The following is a 22,077-nucleotide window of genomic DNA, read 5'->3' on the forward strand; positions in this document are numbered from 1 at the left end:
TCACATAACAGTTGAATAATTATTTGAAAGTAATGAATATTTAGGACATAATTTTCTACAATTTAAATAATTATTTACACTTAATATAATACTCAGTAAATTTTTTTAAGTGTTGGAATATAGAAATTAAAGAGGATTTTGCTGTATACAGGGACTACTTTTTAACCGCGTAATGTTACTTAGGCGTATTTGGTGCTTCAACAGATCGCGGTTGGATGCTGCTTCGCGTTAGAGAGGGTAAGTTTGTTTTAATTGTATTTTACAAGTTAATGAAGTTATTGTTAGTGTTTGTGTGGTGTGTTTAGGTTTATGTAGATAGGGTTATTAAGAGAAGATTGTGTGTTAGGTGTTAGGTAGAGTGTACGATATTAGATTTTTACCGCGTTTTTGTTGTAGGTGTGTGAGGTGAGGTAATATGTTGAAATGTTACAAAGATAATATGTTTGGTGTATAAATATGTGTTTTTATATATGTATGGGTGTTTTTGTGTGGGTGGGTATGTATTTTATTTTTTGCAGGTTATCGTCGCGTTTTACTGTTTTTGAGGAGTTTCTTTTTTTTTCGATCAGAGTTGTGTGACGAGTATTATATACTCGTTTTTTTTTCAACATTACTATTTTCGGGTTTTGTATCGTATATCGTGTCTATTACATTGGAAAGGAGTCGCTATGGATTTGCTTGTATGTTTGCATTTTTTTTGGGCTTCCATGGATTGTATGGGTTTTTGCAATGGTGTCGTATGGATTGCTTGGAATTGGATTACGTTTGAAGCTGCAACAGAACTGTAAGTATTTACCCAAATTTTTGTGGGTGGGGAAACTGTTTTAATTTTTGCTTTACTTACGTTGTATGTAACATTTTGTAAATACATTATCTAAATACATTTTATATATGTTAATATTATGTATTTGATAATTTAATTGCAAATTGTTACATTTTAAAATCAAGGAATTTAGAAAAGAAAATGCTTAATTTAACGTGTATAGTTACGTAATGTTTTAAAGAATAGTTTTTGCAATCATTGATAGATATTCTAGTCCTTTGCTAGTTGGATAGAGGGTAACTTGACTTTGGAGTGTGTTATACATTTTTTTAGTTTCTTTGGTGAGTTTAAGTCCGATCAAAGTTACTGATTGCTCCTTTCGGAGCTCCTGGTAACTCTGTTCTTTTTGTAAGGATTGTATTAATTTGTGAAGGGTTGGCGTTCCTCGGCCTGTAGTTGCTTGGAAGGCATTGTGCCATCCTTCAACTGCATTGTTTGTTTTTGCTTCCTTATTTAGTGTGCTAAGGTAGACATTCCACCAAGCTATTTGATATTTGGGTTGTCTTCTATGGCCTGATCTGTGTAGCCTTCCTACCCATGTGTCTTCGAAGTAGTCAAGCATAGGGCTTAGTTTTTCTTCGTTTCTTTTATAGTAGGGGCTGTCTATTAATAAGTTATAGTGCTCAGTTACATCTGTTAGTGGAACATAGGCTAGGGCGATGAGTTTTTTTATTTGATAAGCAAATGTGCTATCAGTGGCGTATTGGATACTCAAGGTAGATTTTTGTAGATGTCGCCAGATACATTGATTAAAATGGTAATAGCAACCTTGTATTGCTGTCTGAGGGTATGTTTTAAGGATGCTGGTTATCATTGCTTTTTCAAAGTCAATGATAATTTTTTGTGGAAAATAGTTGTTAGTATGTTGAATGACTTCAGTTAGTATTTCTTGATATGTAGCTTGCTGTTTGTTTGGTAGAAGGGCATAAAGGAATGGAATATTTGCATTTTGGAAATGACCATGGATGGTGTATAATTGATAAAAAGGTTTGGGGCATACAGAAAAAGTACCGTCCATCATCCAAGTTTGGCATTGGGTAAGTTTAGTCATGTTGTTTGCTGTGGCAAACAGTATAATTCTTTTATCTTTAGATTTGTTGTCATAGAGTATAACATTTTCTTTATTGTGAGTTACAGAGAGTTCAGGGGGAATTAGCACTTCTTCAAAAGTTTTTGGTGTGGGAGGAGTAGTGCATGTTGCTCTTTTTTGTCTAGCTACAGTTCTTTTAAGGGATTCGATAGATGGTAATTGGCTAGAAGCATGTTGGCGAAGTACACTTAAATGGTGTTTTAGAATTGCAGTTGTTGGTTGATCAGTTCTAGTACTAGCTTCTTTAAGGGAATCTAGCATTTGTCTAATCTCTATTTCTGTTACATTGGGTGGGTGACTATGTTCCTTAGTATAAGTAACAGTAGTTTCCTGAGTTATAGCTCTACCATAACATTTGTTGGCATAATATTTCGTACACTTCCAAAACACTTTCAAATCTTTTTGTTTCTCTTGAGTGTAGACATATCCCATGTAACAAAGAAGCATTTTCCCTTTTTGTGAATAAATGAATTTAGCTCCTTCAGTCATTATTGTATTGTAGTGCTAGGAGGTAATTAAAAGAGAATGTCATTACATTTTTTGTAAAAATAATGTTGTATTCTAATAATACAGTTTAATACATTTTTAATGTACCTGTAATTCTTGTGATGATTTCAAGTAGATCTTTTCAGGTGTTGATGTTCTTCAAACTGTTATTTTCTGTGTATATTTTTTTGGACCTGTGGAAGTTGAGAAAATGTGTACAAATATTTTATTACTATTTATGATATTTTGATAGAGGTTTTTAGCTAGTTTCTATTTAGTTACCTATCTATTAAATGTCGAATTTACATTTCAATTATATACTTACTTATTTATATTTAACTTTTGATGTCCTGGTGTTGTGTAGGTCTTCTGTATTTTCTTTTTGTCTGTAGGATAAGTAGTAAAAAATAAAATATATATTTTAAGTATTTGGCTTTTAAATATAGGTGTGAGGTTTGAGAGTTACATTTTCGATGGCTAATAATGTAGTAGTACTTACTTTAGATAGGTGTAGGTGTCTTTATGTTAAGTCAATCAGTTTTCTTCAAGAAATCCTGCAGAGTTTCGTCTTCCTTTAGTTAGGAGATGTAGGCTGCATTTTTAGTTTGCTGTAATCTTGTTTATATAGTATTAGTCAAATTGTTTCAGAAATAGGATTGGTTGTTTAAATTGATAGTCTGTTTTTATTTGTGGATTTGAATTTTTTTACCTGTTATACTAATTGCTCTCCTTATATGGGTGACGCCAATTAACGTTTTTTTAAAGTGTAAGGCCTTATTTAGTATAGGTAATGTTATTGTTATATTTGTAAAGTGGAGGAATATATATCATTTGCAGTAAGAAATGTTTAGTTGTTCGAAATATTGTTTATGTATTATAAAATGTATGTTTGTATTTATTTTGTGTTATAAATGTTAGGAAATTATATAATATATGTTATCGATTTATATAAACAATATATGAATAATTATGATTAGTATGACTAAATTTTAAGATAATAAAGTGATGTATTCAAGGATGTAGTAATGTCGATATTTTCAAAAAACGATAAATTTGCTATCTATATTTTTGTATTCGATATGTTGACTGTTTTTTATTTAAATATGTGATAATCGATGTTTTTGGAATCGATAATGTTGTTAATCGATATTGTTGTAGTCGTTGTTTTTTGTAGTGGATATTGTGGTTTCGATATTTTTGTGGTTTGTTGTTTAAGTATAGGCAATCGATATTTTTGTAGTCGATAATTTGTCATCGATATTTTGTCCAGTCGATATTCGGTCTGTCGAGGTTATGTCAGTGATCCGCCTACGTCAGACCCAAGACCTGCTGACCTTCAGGAGGATACTCAAGACCTGGCTGTTCGATCAGTAGCGCCCCCCCAGCGCCTTGAGATCCTCGCGGGTATGTAGTGCACTTTACAAACGATTGATTGATTGTTTGATTGATTCCAAGGAGATGGACTGTGGATAGCATCACAACCCTGGCTTCAGTACAGGAGAATAGACAATGTCCCGTCCCGCCCATGGACAGGCACAAGCCTGCCCTGCACCCCTGCAATGTCCCAGTTACACTGGTTCTCATGCTTGCGGTTCATACTGAGAAACAAAGGAGAAATGTTACTGGATTGCAGACTGCTGTCAGGGGATCAAAGTTTGGCCAGCCCACTCACCAGGTGTAGAAGGCCCAGAGCTATCTACTGCTTTTTCCATGTCTGCTAGGAGGATTGAGCCATTGTTATGTTAAAACATTGCTTATTGCTTCTTTCTTCTAACCTAACCTAACTCCCCTCATCTCAACTCCTAAAATGAATACTTAGAAGATTGGGCACAATATGTACCCGAAAATCTTCTACCTCATCTGTCACTGGCCCTTGTGTTAATAGTGCTGCAAATGTGTATTGTCATTTGACTGTACCATTTATTTAATGGTAAATAGCATAGAATGTGCAACTATTGCATATGTTTTTGTAAAGCTGCCTTTGTAAGATTTAATTCCCAATCTTAAAAACCAACACTCATTAGCTAGGAAACAATACACACAGGAAATGTGCACTTAACAGCCCTTGCAGTATTCTTCATTAGAGTGTGTATATTCTCTGATGGTGTGGAAATTGGTATGTTAAAATTCACCCACATCAAAAGGATGCTGCATTATGTGTAAAACGTAGGAGATAATTGAATATGAATTAATGGTTATCTGAAGCAGAAAATGCACCAGGATGCAATCCTCTGTTGTAATTTCATTCTGGCACAGGGTGATGCAATAATATGCTTTGCTTAATTTTTGAAGAAAAAATCAATATTCATAGGATTCAATTTGGAGCACAATCTACTACTACAGATGGTTTCAAATTTTTGACATACGTCTGGAAATGAAGGCCTATTTTGTGAACAGTATAGAGTACTCTTTTTAAATAGCACAGAACAAATCATTGTTTCATCAATTAAAATGATCTTGGAAACAGAATAATTTCGCACATTCTTTTTCAGTTAACATTGTTCATGACAATTTACTTTAATTAAGTATAATGGGCAATTCAAATTATTGTTGCTTGTAGACGTTTCTGTGTCAGATAAATATATTGATTTTACTAGCCCAATACAAAACCTGTAGGAATTACTGTAAAAAAGATATTATTCCAGATATTCCTTATTCGTGCATTTATCTCACGTTTATATTTTATAAATTTGTTTTTTAAAACAAACTACACCATCAAATATGTAATAGAGTAAAGTGTTGGCAAATGTAGTCAGGTGACAATATTTTGAAATCTACACAAATATGGTCAAGGTGGTAGCTGGGTAAAAACAAACAAATGCTGTCAGTTTGATGGTAGTTTTACCAGTGTTAAAGCTAATACAGCTTTTTCTTCCATATTTTGTTCCTTGCCAGGCCTTCAAATGGTTTGTTAGAGAGACATGCTGCAAAAGATAATTTATTTACAATTAAACAAATGTATTAATTAAAATACTGGTTGGTGAGTTCTTAGATGTTCCTTGCAACAACGATGCTGCTATGAGGTAAAAAGAGGGTCGTAGGGACAGGTAAAGTCAGGGAAGAGCCAGGAATGAAGGGGGGACAGTTATAAAGATTGTATAGGATATAGTTACAACTAGAGTTCTACCCAGAAAAGCACCACACCAAAAGTTAGCACAGTAAACTGCAGTGCATAATTTGAAGCATGTGATCTGAAATCACATATACATAAAAGAAACAAGTATTGTGAGCATATTTGAGCACACAGTCATTACTGGCACCTGGAGAGTTTGCCAGTGGTTTAAACTATTAGTAAGCATTTCTCTTGTCCATATTTGTGTGTTTGCTGTAGCCTGAAATCTATCAATTGAATGTATGTGTGAGTTATATACCTAATAAATTTAGGTCCCTGGCAATCTGTCAGGAATTTTGAGTTCGTGCTCTCTGGAAATTGTTTCCAGTGTTGCAGCCGCTAGGTCACTTTTTTCAGACTCATCTATGCAAGCTTGATTTGGGCCGGCCTTGGACCACAAAGAACATTCATCACAATGGCATGTCCTAGCTGAGTTTTATTATAACAATTTCCTCTACTGTGCCTTAGGATTTTCCTCCTTTTTTGCTCATGTAGGCATCATCATCATATCAGTCCAAGAGACTTTTCCCCATTATCAGAACCTACTGTACAAAGTATTATGAATAATAAAAGAATCACTCAACAAAAGGTTGTAAAAAAAATCTCTGGAGAGTCACAACGGACTATAAGAGATTTGCAGACTGACACAGACAGGCTGGCCTTCAGTACAAATTCAATTATCTTGATTTGCTGTCCTGACAGAATCTATCTTTACTCGGTCCCTACTCTAAGTTCCTTTCTCAATGTGTGAGTTATTTTTTATCACTGGCTAGCTGTGCTATAGGATTATAGTCAAACATGACCCAAAGAAAGTAACTGAATCTTGAGGTTGGTCCAGTCATAGTATATCTGCAACAAGGGAGGTAGCCGAAGTCGAAAAAAGTGACCTCTCAACTATTCTTCCCGATCACCCGCAACGCCTTGAGAAAGCCCCAGGCCTGCATGACACAAGGGGTGCACTATGTGTTGGCTGTCTTCTGTTTGTGTTACTATTCTGGATGAACATCATTAAACAGAATTAAAAACACCAAACAGTGATCAACATGGATTTTTCCAACCCATTATGGAATATCACTAAATTGGCAGATTAATTTTCCACCTCTTCCCTTCATCCAAGCCAAACTTTCTATTGCAATGGGTTAGGGGTCATCCAATTTGGACATCTGAATCCCATGAAATCATATCCATTAAACTATGGCGGATACAACTGAGAACAATTGCCCCTGCCTTTCTTCACTTAAACCTGTAAACAGGTGGCCTCTCCTCAAGTTGCTACCAAGTCACAATAATGGTTGCCCACCTTAATGACACACATTTTTCTTACCTGTTTCTGTCATGCAAGTAATGCTGGACATGAATGAATGAATGAAAATTAACGAAAAATCGTTTATAGAGCGCATAGCTACTCTAAGGCATCCCAGCGCTGTTCGCAGATGGGGACCAAGGCCACACCTTTACTGAGCAGTGACTTTGAAAAGCCATGTTTTAAGTAATTTCCGGAAAGACAAATGGTTGGATTCCTGACATATTTGGGGGAAAGGGCATTCCACAGCCTGGCCGCATTATAGGAAAAAGAGCTGCCACCACTTCTTGTTCTCTTCATTTTGGGCACTGTGGCGAGCAACTTGTTCGCTGAGCGGAGGCTTCTTTTAGGGTGGTAAGGGATGATCACAGATTGGTTGATTGCCGGTGCCTTTCCCCAAAAGGACTTATGGGTAATACAGAGTGCCTTGAATTTGATTCTCTCCAATATTGGCTGCCATTGTAGGGCTCTCAACGCAGGTTTGACCGATTGCCGATAGGGGGCCTTTAGTCGCAAACTAGCTGCGCAGTTCTGGATGATCTGAAAGTCTATTGTAGTGGTTTTAGGGGCTCCTAGATAGTGCGCATTTCCGTCGTCCACGCATGAGAGGATCAGCGCTTGGACCATTATCCTTCTTGCCAGGAATGGGAGGAGAGGAAGAACTTTCCGAAGCATCCTCATGATGGCATAGCATGTTGCAGACAGTTTCGCAGTTTGGTGACCAAAAGTCAGGGAGCGATCCAGCCACTTGCCAAGACTTTTAATTTGATCCTTTGGTGGTGGCGTAGGACCAAAACAATTTGGGCCCTGTAGCTCTATTTTAGAAGATGGGGACTCTTGTCTCCCTTCAATTTTAAGCAGGAGAGCACCATCCATTTGGCAACCTTCTCTAAGCAAGGGCCTAAGCTTGCAAATTAATTGTGATGATTTAAGGTCATGACAAGTTGTGTATCATCGAGGTACGTAATGATTTCTATTCCAATTGGTTAAACTATCTAAGCCAGCGGTCTCATCTATATATTAAATAAGGTGGGTCTCAGGGAGGATCCCTGAGGCACACCGCAGCTGAGGGCTATGTGCTTAGACACAGCTTCTACGTCGAAGACCTGAAAAATCTGTGTTCTAAGAAGGATTGGAGCCATGTGATAACACCCCCTGCCACTCCCAGTTTCCTCAGTCTGAGGGTCAAGATGTTATGGTTGACGTTGTCAAATGCGGTACTGAGATCCAGGAGAATATTGCCCGCTATGCTACCCTGATCCAAAATCCTCCTGGACTCTTCATCCACCGCTAGGAGTGCTGTCTCTGTCACATGTAGGGGCCGGAAGCCCGTCTGTGAAGAGTAATGCAAGGTATTTGATTCTAGATACCCGGATAATACTGAATTAACATGCATCTCCAGAATGTTGCAGATTACTGGGAGGTGGAAAATAGGCCGATAATTCCCTAGGGTCCCTGGGTCCAGATTGTATTTTTTTAGTAATGCTTTTAGCATGGCACATTTCCATGGTGGAGGGACCACTCCTGAAGAAATGGACAGGGAGCATGTACAATGGCACTTGCGTGCAGACAATTACCAATCACTGTTTAAACCCTTCCATGCGTGGGCCGGCCGGCGGCCGGCCGACGTCACGGTGGGCGTGTGCTGAGGACGGCCGGGGGCCGTCCGAACCACGCCCACGCCGTAAATCACCCGCACCGCGCCGGAATTTTCGCCGCGGTCAAGGGGTTAATAAAGCTACCTAAACAAATGTGCACAAATGATGTCAAAAGCAAGACAACATATTGTTAGAAAGCACAAGATAAACAACAAGCTGTCTCTTTTTGCCATATATAGTAATACTGTTATCCAACCCAGTGGCCTACCTTTATTAAGACTCCACAGGGTAATACAAAAAAATCAGTTTGAATGACTGTCGCTTTGCACAGTCGCTAAGTGACTCATCTCAATATGTTTGCAAAGGCCAGTCCAAAAGGTTGAATTTAGCAAATGTAAAACTTGAGATTAAATCTACAGCGATGTCTTTTTTATTCTTATTTGCAGTCAATGTGTTTATTATTTTCAAGCCAGCCAAAGCATTAAAAAAGTCTGTCTTCAATTAATTTTTCACTCAATGAGCTCCAAATCTGATCAAATATTAAAGCAAATGGGTATTGCATTTATCACGTGCCCTGTTAAATCATTTTGCCAATCATCTCGCTGCAAGAGAACATTAATCCACGATTATGGTATGTCAGAGCGAGCAATTAAATGAAAAAAAATACTGAATGCCTATTGATTGATACCAGCAAATTGGCAGCATTCGACTCAAAGCTACGGTAGTTGTTCATTTACACTCACAACATTAAACTGATATTGCCTTTCAGTTGCCTTAGCTACCTGCAAATGTGATCAATTGCACTTAATTGCAGCCATTTGTTGGTCAATTAGAGATCTCTTTGTTCACATAATTATGTGTAAGCATATTGTTGACATTTGATTTTCAGTCACTTGGGGATCCCAGTTCTCTTTTTTTAAGTGCACTTAAACCACCCTTTTCCCAAAACAAACACAGCAAGCTGCCATATTTGAAACAAGAAGAAATAAATACCAATAACACATTACATGTCCGTATTTCTTTATGCTGGGGCTATACCTTATGAACACTGTGTACTCACGAGTACGGAATAAAATCCTACTCTGTAAAATGTTCAGAGTTTGAAATAATGTAGTTGAACTTTCATTTGATTTTTTTTGTAAACCGGAAGCATGCCCAAGTACATTAACAAAATGATATTTTTAATGTACACAAATCATACTATTATAGGACTTTTCAAGTCTATGAATAAAGGCACAAACAATAACAAAAAGGGTGTGGAGAGGAAGTGGATTTGGTATCCCCAACTGCAATATACATAAACAAAAAGAATCCACAAGGGGTATTAGGAATGTGCTCCCTACAATGGTGGGGAGCACATTCTGTTCTTTAAACTTGGATGCTAAGCCTCCTGCAGCACTTTACTGTAATTTCCATTGAAATGAATGGGCACTCCATGACGAGTTACCCTTGTCATTAGCATCCAAGTGGTTAAATACCCCTCACACACCAAAAGGACCCTTGGTGTCATGCTTCATCATAGGGGTCTTCGCATCCCTCTACGGAATGCGGCGTGCTATTAACCAGCGACGACGCGGGAGCCCTTGTTGGTAACTCTGTGTGTGGTGCGTGAGGGTGTATGGTGTTAGGTGAGTAGTGGGGTCAGGAGTGGATGAAAAAGTGAGTATTAAAAAATACCTGGCACGTAAGGTCTAAAAAAAAACTTTTATTCGGCCTCCATGCTGGTATTGTTAAAAGGGGTGGTAGAGGTATCGTTGTATTTAATGTACATTACCTCATTCGTGCGTCGACATGTTTCGAAGCTAGGCTTCTGCTTCAGGACGGGGTGCACAGATCCCCACCTTACTCACGTCTATTCTTCTGCCGGAAGTGGCATTGCCATAAAAACTTGCATCAAGGTGCTCCATAAGTGGTATCTATTAGGACACTTGCCCGTTTTCTCTGAAGTAGCCAGTGGCGGCAGTCACAGATCGGGGGCAGGGTGGGGAGTGAGAGAGTGTACATTTTTTTTATCTTACCTTATTGTCCCATCTCTCCTCCGTCGTCCCTCGTTGACTCACCTGGCCAGAACACGAAGCAGAAAGCACATAGGCTCCCTAAGCCAATCACAATGCTGCAATGCAGCGTTGTGATTGGTCTGAGCACCGTGATTCGGTGCTCAGACAGGCAGTGGGAGCCTGAGCATGTTCTCCACCCAGGCTGAAATGCAGCCTGGTTGAAGAACGTGCAAAGTGTGCATGAATATTTGGCTGGCCCAATTCTGGTAAAACATTCATGTACACTTGGAGTGGGTAAACCACTCCTCCCCCTGCTCCTGCAGCCCAACCCAGCCCCTCCCCGCCCCGCCCGCCCGTGAAACTGCCGCTGCAGGAAAACATAAAATGATAAATAACATTGAGGTATTATCATTTTATGTTTCCTTTATTTCACTGCTGCGTCGCAGTGGGGTGACACTCCTCCGCCTTAGCAGAAGAGACGCCACTGGAAGTAGCTGAATCAGAAAAGGGGCGATACGGAGCACACCAGGTTTGACCTAAAAACATCCTGGCTGCATTTGAGACACTGGTTCAATCCAGAGACAGTTACGATCCTTCTTCCTTAAAATTTAATTTGAAACATTTGAATTTTCAGTTAACAAGGCATTTTAAGTGCTTTATCAATGTAGTATTTTTTAATATTAACTGAGAGACATAGCTGAATGTATCCCTATATCATGTGCGACACTTTCAGAAGTGCTATTCTGTTGGCAAAAACAATTTACATACTCTGACTTATTACGATATCTGTTTAAACTTGAATTACATATGTTTCCAAAACACCTAGCCTCCAAAACTGCAGTTTGTTTAGACAGTAGTGTCTGTAGGTGTTGTACCTACAGTGTGGTGACAGTAATAAGTGTGGTTTACAATTTATTTAAAAGAAGGGGTTAGTCAGTCAAAACACAGACACCATTTTTTAAGCTGTGGTGAAAACAGTAAACAGCTGTAATAGGTCACATATGCGTCCTGTCATTTCTGTAAAGTTGGCTACAGAGATCATAAATGCACCGGACCACTTGATGGCTATACAGCCGCTATGACCTTAAACTCACTCTGAGGTGTGTTTAATCAATTGATATTATATCGTTTTCAAGAGTATCCCAAAAAAGAAAGAGTCAAAGTATCCAGCAATCTGTGGCTTGAGGAAGTGATTTTAATAAAACATGGATAAGGGTATGGTGAGAGTGACAGGAGTAGATATCGATTCAAGGGGCTCCCCAAGTTTAATGACTCTTTATAATATTGACAAAGTAACATACAAAGGATAAATAAGCAGAATCACTATGGTATGCATAAGGAAATGCCTCTTTTGCATGTTTACCCCCACATTTTAGGACAGAGAATGCTGGTTTTACAACTCTGCGAGTGCACTGAGGCCTGCTAATCAGACCTCAGTGTCAGTGTTCTAACCGTCCACAAAAGATATGTTAAATTGGATACACCTAATTTGGAAGTACTGAATCACGTATAATTCACTAGTATATGGTACCCATGGCATGTAAGGTAGAGTGTTCACCCAGGGCTGGAGCACTGTTTCTGCCACCCTGCATGTGACAAGGACAAAATGGACCCTAGCCTGCCACTTCAGACTGAAAGGGCAGTGTTTACACTGCTAGTTAAACTTTGCTGTTACAACTAATGAAAAAGTACAACTTCCCTTAAGGATCTATGTAGGTCTCCCTTAAGGAAGGGTCATGGAGTCCAATGGAAGGCAGCTATACATTATGAAAAAGGACATATGATTTTTGAAATGTCTTAATAGAAAACACTTACAAATTATAATTTTGCTGTAGAAAGGTTAGCAGACCTATTAGCTAACAAGAGGTTAACGGCTGGCAACCCAGCATGGCTAGCCTCTGAATAGGACTTCCTATCAAGGTTGAGTAAGGTATCAAATTAATTCCAGCAGTAAATATGTCCTGATGTTCAGGCCATATTTAAAGTCAGCCCACTGGTAGCCACACCTCCGGGGTTATGCTAGAAGGGTTTTGTCATTATGAAAGGGGCAAGACTGGTGTGCTCTAGGATAGCTAGATGCCAAACATTGTAGGAAACAAATCACCAGGAAGGAGGCGACTCAGTGGCCCATTGGTTAGTGACCGTGTGGTCCCTTGGAGCTCTTTCCTGGGATACATTTGGCACCCCTGGCACCCTGTCCCTCATATCACACAGGAATAGAAGAGAGGACTAAAGAAGTATTGCCCTGATGCCCTTAGACTTAACCCACACAACGGAGGTGGCTCCGTCGAGAGAACGGCATCTGCTGCACTTTTGGCCTAGTGAGATTTGGACTCTGCCTACAGCTCCAAACTCGGAGAAAAGTTTGATTGCTGCCTTCAGCCACAGCAGTAGGATCAGTAAGCTGGTCCCCTGAAACGAGCCCCAGTATCACAAGAGCTGAAAGAGCCCAAACTGACAAGTTGGTAGGCAATGCAAATGTTTTGCCACTACCAGTCACTGGGCACAGAAAAGGACAAATCTGGGATAGCCAAAGAGTGCACCAGTGTCTGCTGCACCCAGGAGTTCTATCAAAGTCTGGAGTCGTTGTATTCAAAGGAAACCAGCCCCCACATACGAATTTCGCCTCAACTGCAGTGCAAGGTGACCAGTTGTGCAGCATCAGCTAACCAGCTACTGCAATGTAGAGGACTTTGAGGGACCCCAATCTCCATGGTCAAAGTCGTTCCTCTTCACCCATGGATGGAGGGACTACCACAGAGACACCACTCTAAATTGTAACATAACTCTTGCATCCTTTGAGGACCATTCCATTTATATTTATGGAACTCGTCCTGTAAAGTTTGGAACCTGCTTCAAAAATGCTCTGGTGGCCAGGTAACTGTCCAACGTATCCTTTCTGGTGCTCTAGACCTTTTCCCTGCTGGATTTGGTCATCCACTTCAGGTCGGAGTACCCGCACTAAATCTTTCAATCTTTTCAAAAGTTTACAAACTTTTTGTTGACCAATGCTTGTTTGCATTTAAAAGTGGTAAAATCATCTGAAATCCTATCTCCAGGACCCTGTGGTGGATTTTGATGATCAAGGTTTCTAAAGATTCATAAAAATATGGCTTATTTTTATAATTTGTTATTGTGTCTCTTTTTTTGTGTATGACTTTCTTGTTCTATTGTTTGGTGCTGTTAAATGCTTTACACTGCAGGGTATATTTATGACATTTGTGACGTAGAGCAGCACAACAAATCACATTGCTGTGCTGCCCTGCGTGACAAAGAAAGGACAGGAATGTGCTTTTTTCTTACACTCACACCGTTATGGCCGTCTAGAGCCAACGTAGGCACCTTTGCACCATGGTGCAAGGGTGCCTTTGTTATAGGCAGCATTGTTTCTTTGCAGTAAGGGGCACCTTCTTACACAGAAAAATATTGGGAAACTGTTTCCTTTTTCTCTGTGTGCTGCAAAATGAGCAAAAATTAGGAGAAATAAAGATATTACTCCTCGATACGTCTCTCCTGGGGAGGCATATCTTTCTGGCACATTCCCCGGTTTACCTACTCTGGTACATCTGGGAATGCATCAAAATCAATGGATGTTGTGTGGGAAGACTAGTGCAACACCCATGGAAAAGCCTAGCTGGCGCAGGCTAATGCAACGCCTTGTGTGACTCCCTAAATCTCATTTTACATTTATGTCGCTCTTGCACCACAGTGTGTGGTACAAGAGCGATGAAAAGGGGCTCATAAATAAGCCCCTAAGTTCCTTTGCCAAGACTTATTGCTTGTAGCCACACCCATGGTTGAGCTAAGGTTAAGTAAACGAGACCCAGGATGGTATTTGCAAGTGTGCTCTACGATAAGGCCACACAGCCATATCATATAGTACACCCAGCCCATCACAGTAGTCGAAAGACTAGTCTGAAAAAAAACACATTGCAAATCGAGTGATAAAGGATGATCGCCCTCAAAGGTAAGGAATTGGCTTGGAAAAGACAATAAAGAAGCAATGGCCCATATTGTCCAGTATGTATGAGAAGAAAGACATCAAAAGCCAGGATTTCAGGTCCACAACTGGGTATGACTGAACACCAATAGAGAGACATAAATGGGGGAAATGGCCCTTTATGAAGGACATGTTTTGCAATTGAAAGGTTGAGGCCTTTTCAAAGAGGTGCAGAATTTCCCAGAACTCCAGCAGCAAGCAGTAGTTGTTGATCGCTGGGCTGTCACTAGTATGGCAATGACCTGCTTGGGCATGCTTACTGTGGGAAAAAATTTAAGTTTTCATCTCCAGTGTTATTCAATGACTATGACCTGAATGCAGGAGCAGGGCAAGAATCTCACTTAAAAGTGATAGAGGACTACTCCTGTCTATCAATATAAAAGCGTAGACCACAATCTAACTGGTGCCATCAGGATCTTGAAGTAGTACCACCACAATCTGCAAATCTCAACCAATCCCCCAGCAAATGAAAACAAAAACAGGGTCATGTGTTTGTGACTCCCCAAGCCTGTTCAGTAATCACTTTAAAAAAACGCTGTGTAAGGATATATATGCTCGGTGATGTATGTAGCCATGCATCAAGCCATGGCATATCAAGCATCATAGTACTTTCTCCATGCTAGAAGAAAAGGCTGAGAATATTTTTGATGTCCAAGCCCTTAGAATAGTTCACTAACCATACCTACAAAAGTTGTGAGTGCAACTTCACTATGCTACCTGACTAGAAGAAAACTGCTGACAGTAACTCCCCATTGAGTATTTCATTTTCAAGAGTTCAACAAGGAGATGAAATCTTCAAGCTGCACGAAATAGTAAGAATGAGGGCATACTTCCTATTATTAATCACTGATTTAGATGCACAGTGAACATTTGAAGTATTTGCTGCACCGGTGCCTTTTGAAAAGAGCACCCACATCCTTCGCAAGGTAGAACCACTCATTCGTAATCATATATTATTTTCCCAACTGTTATTTTCTACCCACGGTATGTATTTCTGAATGTAAATCCTAAGCAAATTTCTGACATGCTCTAAAATGTGGAAGACTATCATTGAAGCATAGATGAGTGTGTAAAAGACCTAGAACACTTACAGAGCAGATTAGCAGCAGAGAACCGGGAACCGGAGGCTGAAGAGACTACATTGGATTCTAGAACAATACCTCCAGAAGCACTTTCACAGGCCCTTTCACCTGCTAATGGAAATGAGACCTGGGGCGATAGGTGTAATTTCAAAGAATTTCGTGTTATTCTTGTTACGCGAAATTCCTGAAATGATACCATAATGCCACTTTGCAAAATTAATCGCCATTCACAGTAAAAGATTACAATTAATATATCATTACAGGAACCCACAAGAACATCAGAATGTGAACTGCTGTTGGTGTATGGAGATTTTAGTTTTTTGCACATTTATATGCATGAAGTGCGCCCTTGCATGGAAAATTGATCCAAAGATGCATTTCGTGGTAAAATATAACACATAAGAACAGATTTGCGTTTCACATAACCGTGTCACTTTGCCAACATTTTGGTTAATTATGCCAATAAAATAAAGTATGTTCCCAAACCGCCCAGCACCCCAAAATGTGGTTAGATTATACAACAGTAGTGGCGGAAAGTGTTGCAACAAAAGTGTGGTGACAGTTATAACAAAAAAATAGCAAAGGTACACAGAAATGAGGATGCATTAGTATAAACGCAATCATAATAAGATTAGAGAACAGCACAGGCTCGACAGACTAGACAATAGTCATGGAATGTCAATGGCATTGGTTCTTTGCCAAACTTAAAACAGTAAGGCAAGAACTTACATAATCGACACCTGAGATTCTTTGCCTTCGAGAGGCACATCTATCTGGTCAAAACAACTGTGACATTGAGTCGATTGGGCTACAAACTCCTAGCATTCACAAATCAAAAAACGTAAACACGAGAATTTGCCTTACTAGCTGAAAAAAACTACTTGGCAATTGGAAAGCTCTAAAAGTAAACCCCAGGGTCTTTGACTTTTTGTCCTGATTTTAGAGCTTAATTTCAATAATGCCGGTAACAGATGATCCAATAACATTTAAACACTTACTGCTGGTATTAGCTAACTATTAAACGCTGTTAGTTTTAATGTGGGGTGTTAGCTTTACCACTGATCACAGTAAAGATTCAACTCGGCTGAAGTCTGCCTTTTGAATTTAGCACTCTTAGGGCCACCTTCTTACATATGACTGGCTCCTCAGGCCTAAAGGATCTCTTCACAGCCAGGATTCACATTTTATTCAGCCCATCACAGATCACGCTCTAGAAAAGATGTGTGTCTGCTTTTACAAAGCTTAATCCCCTATACATATATTGAAATACATCCATGTATAGTAGCTGATCGTAACCCACTCACGCCTCTCAATGCAAGGAGGTGGTTCAATCTAAACCCAAGTCCCTGATGGACATTTGATCTTAATGACTCAACTTATCAAACATATATGTCCAAAGAGCTCGAAGAGAATATTGTCAATAATATGCACACTGACTCCCTGAATGCAGTATGGGACTGTATGCACTGGCATAATGAAAGTTGAGGGGGCCCCCCTTCAAGGTACATGAAGGGGTCTTTACTATGGAGCTCCCAGGCCTGAGTACTGTGCTGAGGGGGCCCCCGCAGCTCAGGGAACCCCACCGCACTATGGGGGTTGAGGGGCCTGTGTTACTCCCCTGACTGTATGTGAGCTGTTTTCAGAAGCTCAACTCGTATAACCATCCTCACCAGATCATGCAACAGACATAATTTAATAATCTCACTACCATTAAAATGTTTTAAAATCTAATTATGGGACAAGGCAGCCTGTAGAATCCAGCGAAATCAACTGAAAACATTCGAGAAAAATGAAAATATAAGTATTATCTGAGCCTTAAGATTAAAATAACAAGCAGACAAAAATCAGATAGTAGTTATAAGGGATACCCAGGACAATATAGTTCAGGCAAAAGCAAATATACATTCTACACTTTAAGAATATTAGAAGTGCTTATATCAGGAGGAACAGATGCTAGCACAATTAAATAACCATAAATATATACAAAAAAATGGAATGTTCATAATGTTACATCTTTACAGTGTAAAATTAAGGAAAACCCTACAAAAGAGTAGTAATTAGATAAAGCATTTAAAGGTCACTCCTTGCCACATGCTTCTCACTGGAATTCTATGCCCACAGAAATACAAAAACCTTTATTATTGTTCTATCTCTGCTCTTCAACTCTTTTAATAACAATAACTTAAAAATCCGATTGTCTTGGAAATTAACCTATAGCAGTTTTTCTAAGAAAATAAAATGATCTATTGAATTGTGTATCATACAGCATATCTTTATTAAAAACTGCCTAAAAATGTAGACTACAATTTTTGTGAAGCAGATATATCCTTGAATTGCACAATGGGCAGAGCCAGTGCAACACTATTTTGTACTCCCAAAGGGAAACAACATTCCATATTAATGTGACATTTTTCATATAGTTATTCTTGGCTGGGATAATCCCGTTGTATGCCGGAAAGAGATTTGAAAGGGCCTCATGGCCATTTCTTTGGCAGATCTAAACAATATTGGTTTTCCACCTAAGATCAATCTACAGATTTAATTTCTGTAAGAAGATATAACATGTTCAGTAATATGCACGAGCACTTTCAGTTTATTTACAAATATGGTCCCAATTATGTGCAAGCTGCACATTTACAGATACAGTCACTGCAAAACCAGATACAGACACTGCACAACTTTATGGCATAATCAATACCTGTCATGGTTCTCTCATGATTTAGATACACAACCTTGGTCACATACACATTTGCAAAACCTTGGGACAAATATTTGAGGGCTCTACTTTTATTTTGTTTGCCTCATTTTCTCCTTCTTTTACTATAACTAGGAGTCAAACAATTTTACAACTTTCAAATATTTGAAATGTATTGTCTTTTTGTACTCACCGTGCACAATAAGGACATATTCTGCATTGCTTCGGCCTAGCATATTTTCTGCTTCACAGCGGTATGTTCCATTGTCCGTTTTGTTTAGAAAACTGATTGTTAACTCTCTACCACTGACTGTCATCCTGTCTGAATCTGGAAGATCCCCACCATCTTTGGTCCACAATACTGGTTCTGGCCTATTGATTTCAGACAAAAACAGAATATAAGATACAAAAAAAAGTATTAACATCATGTTTAACTATGAGAATAACAGCAAACATATTGTATGACTATATCTGATGGGTGCAGAGCAGAAATATCTGGAGAAGAAATATTGAGAACAAAAATATAGTTGACAAAAATATCGACTGACAGGTAAGTAATATCGATTACACAAATATCTTTGTAATAAATATTGTTTACAAAAATATAGTTTACAAAAATATTGTTTTATTAATCATTTTATGTATTTTAGTGCTTTTAATGTAAATTGTTTGTTATTTTATAATATATTTTAGAGTTTTAGTAGTTATTAATTTATTTTAAGTTTAATTGTGCGTTTTTAGTTCCGTAGCGGGTTGTGTGTTCATAGGGGAATAGGGTAGGAAGTAATTTAATTTTATAAAATGTATTGAATAATTAATGTGTTAATTGATTCATTAATAATAGTTTAATAACTAGTTGTTAATTATTTCAATTAATCAATTAATAAATAATTAGGTTTAATTAATTTCAGGTGTGTCTTGTGGTGTTTATGTGTGAAAATTGTGTGAAGGGTGGTAATTAATAAAACATTTTTTTGATTAATTCATAAATACTTTGAAGTTAATTTCCATAAATTAATTAGTAATTATTAATTGTAATTGTGTAATACATTTTAGGTGTGTGTTTTGGTGTTAATATGTGTAAATGACGTGAAAGGTGGTAAGTAATTAATTTCTCATCGATTAATTAATAAATAAATAATAATGAATACATTTTCATGAATTAATTACTAATTATTAAATGTAATTGTGTAGTTAATTGTAGATGTGTGTTGTGGATTTTATAGTGTTATATAATTCTTTTTTTATTATCTTTGTTAATAATAATATTTTAAAATGTATATATTAATTATGTTAATATTGGAAATTAAACTTAATAAAAATGTTGATGGTTTTATTTTTTATTGTTTTGGGATGCAGCGCTTTTACTACTGTTGCACTCACTGGAGTGGGAATAGTAATTTTTACCCCTCCGCTATCCAGAGCTTTCCCTACTGTTCCACTCATTGGAGTGGGAATAGTAATTTTTACCCCTCCGCTATCCAGCACTTTCCCTACTGTTGCACTCACTGGAGTGAGAATAGTAATTTTGCCCCTCCGCTATCCAGCGCTTTCCCTACTGTTGCACTCACTGGAGTGGGAATAGTAATTTTTAACCCTACACTATCTAGCGCAGTCAGTCAGAAAGTACTTTATTCGGTTAATTTAAAAAACATAAAAGCATTCTATACACAAATTTAGTTTGTTAAAACAGTAATTAGCAGCAAAAATATCAAACATTAAATAAGCCTCAGAAGCAATTGATTACATTTTAAAAAACCTCAGGTCCTTTTTTAAAAATAATTGATGTGAACTAGATCATAAAAATCATTTACATTTTTTCCTCCTTATTCTAACTGCTGCAGTAAGAAAATTAGCTATGCTAAAAGTCTCCCAAACATTAGATAGCAGCTGTAAATACAAAAGTGCTGGTTTAACTTGTAAGAAACCTTTATCTTTTAGAATTGGGAGGATAAAACGCTTCCGAATGTGCAAAATGTGCTCACAAAAAAAGATAAAGTACAATGTGTCCTGGGTAGAAAAATCATCACATGAACATGCCCCCTAATCCTCCACCCTCCTCCATCCCGGCGGAGGATCAGCAAGAAAAAAATGCAGCTGATTCGACCTGAATCTTACAAGGAGAAAGTGGTGGTGGGGATTGAATACTACATTCAGATAAGGTTCAATTGCACAGGATGTTTTTAACAATTGGTGAGCACGAACGGTTGGTTTTGCCAGCTCCCTTTCTTCTCTTTCCATGGAAACCATGAACAGATAAGATTCCTTCCCCCATTTCATATCACCTTTTACTAGCTTGTCTGATGAGTTAAATAACTCTGGCCGTCCCAATTTCACTGCCAACCTATGGACGTAACTCAACCAGGGGATACGATTCACTTGATCTAGAGCCAGGCAATCTCTCATGACTTCACGGTTCAACTCTAGTTCAGGGTTTAACGAAATTGAAATCCATTTCAGGAGAGGTGCTATAGCAATTAAATCTTCCAGAAAACCGGTCCAAGTCTCCTGATGAATTATATAAGCTGGTGTGGATTGTGGGACCAATAAAAGGTTTCTAAAAAATGTATTCTCAGCTACTTGAATTTCCCTTGCGCTTCTAAAACCCCAAATATCTGCGCCATACATTGCGAGAGAAATACATTTGGCTCCATATATTTTTAACAGAGCTTGCATTGGTCTGGCCCCTAACCTGCGTGCAAAACCTAGAACTGCAGATATGGATCTGGCCAAGACATTTCTTTTAGCATGTATTTGCGGGGTCCAAGTGCCTTGATCATCAAATGTAATGCCTAATTAAGGGAAGGCAGAGACCCTGATGGTCAAATTGCCCTCACAGTGGAAAGTTTTAACCCTTTTAGGCTTAAGGCCCATTATCATAATGTGAGATTTAGAGAAATTAACACTTAAATCCAGGGATTTCATAAAAGCAGCAAAAGAGTTTAAAAGAAGTTGTGACCCAACCGCCGTTCATGCTAAAGGGCAGCATCGTCCGCGTAGAGGAGTGCCGGGATCAATCGTTCCCCCACACACAAAATATCTTTACTTGCTTCCCCTAAAACTTGGTCCAAATTATTAATGTAGAGGGTAAAAAGTAGAAGGGCCAAAATGCACCCCTGCCTAACACCATTGGCAATATGTATTCCCTGGGTGCAGTTACCCCTTTGGTCATATCTCACTGTGGCCGTTAGATCCCTGTGCAAGTCGGCAAGGAAATGGACGATGTTTCTATGTACACCTAGTCTGAGAAGCATAACCCATAGTTTGGACCTATTCACTCGGTCAAAGGCCGAGGAAAGGTCCATGAACGCCAGATAGAGTGTTCCCTACTTGGCCATGGTCTACTTCCCAATTAATAGGTGCAGATTGAGGCATTGATCGATGGTGCCTCTTACTTTTCTAAATCCGTACTGCAGCTCTGATAGGGTTTTAATTTCAGATAGCCAACCTGTGAGTTTGCTGAGTACCACTCTTCCAAGCACCTTTACGGCAGAATCAATAAGTGAAATAGGTCGATAACAACTAGGGTCCCCTCTGTTACCTTTTTTAAAAATCGGAACAATAACTGACTGAGACCAAGATCTAGGTAGGCCTATTTTACAAGCATTATTAAAAACATTGGCCAATATTTTAGACCAAATATTTATATCAGATTTAAAAAGATCGTCTGGGACACCATCTGGTCCGGGGGCTTTATTGCTGGTCATTTGACTTATAGCTTCTGCTACGTCTGACTCTGTTAACGTCAGTGCATAAGCCTCAACCTCAAATATAGTGCCAGAGGGTCCTTCAGTGTCCTGATCGCAATACACAGATTTCAAATGATTATACCAAACCTGCTCCTGTATGTTGCAGTCAAGGGGAGTAACCATGGAATCTTGGAAAAAGGGT

General features: G+C 38.6%; 1 protein-coding gene across 2 annotated transcripts in view; it reads right to left on the reverse strand.

Annotated features, from left to right (window-relative positions):
* CADM2 (cell adhesion molecule 2) overlaps positions 1 to 22,077 on the reverse strand; it is a 1,787,353-nt gene that overhangs the window by 174,907 nt on the left and 1,590,369 nt on the right. For both annotated transcript variants that reach the window (XM_078658341.1, XM_078658340.1), the window contains exon 7: positions 18,380 to 18,558. In XM_078658341.1, the coding sequence (XP_078514467.1) occupies positions 18,380 to 18,558 (179 nt within the window). The remainder of the gene's footprint in view (positions 1 to 18,379; positions 18,559 to 22,077) is intronic.

This window comes from Lissotriton helveticus, chromosome 8 (assembly GCF_964261635.1).
Source record: "Lissotriton helveticus chromosome 8, aLisHel1.1, whole genome shotgun sequence".
In the NCBI taxonomy this organism is placed as follows: Eukaryota; Metazoa; Chordata; class Amphibia; order Caudata; family Salamandridae; genus Lissotriton; species Lissotriton helveticus.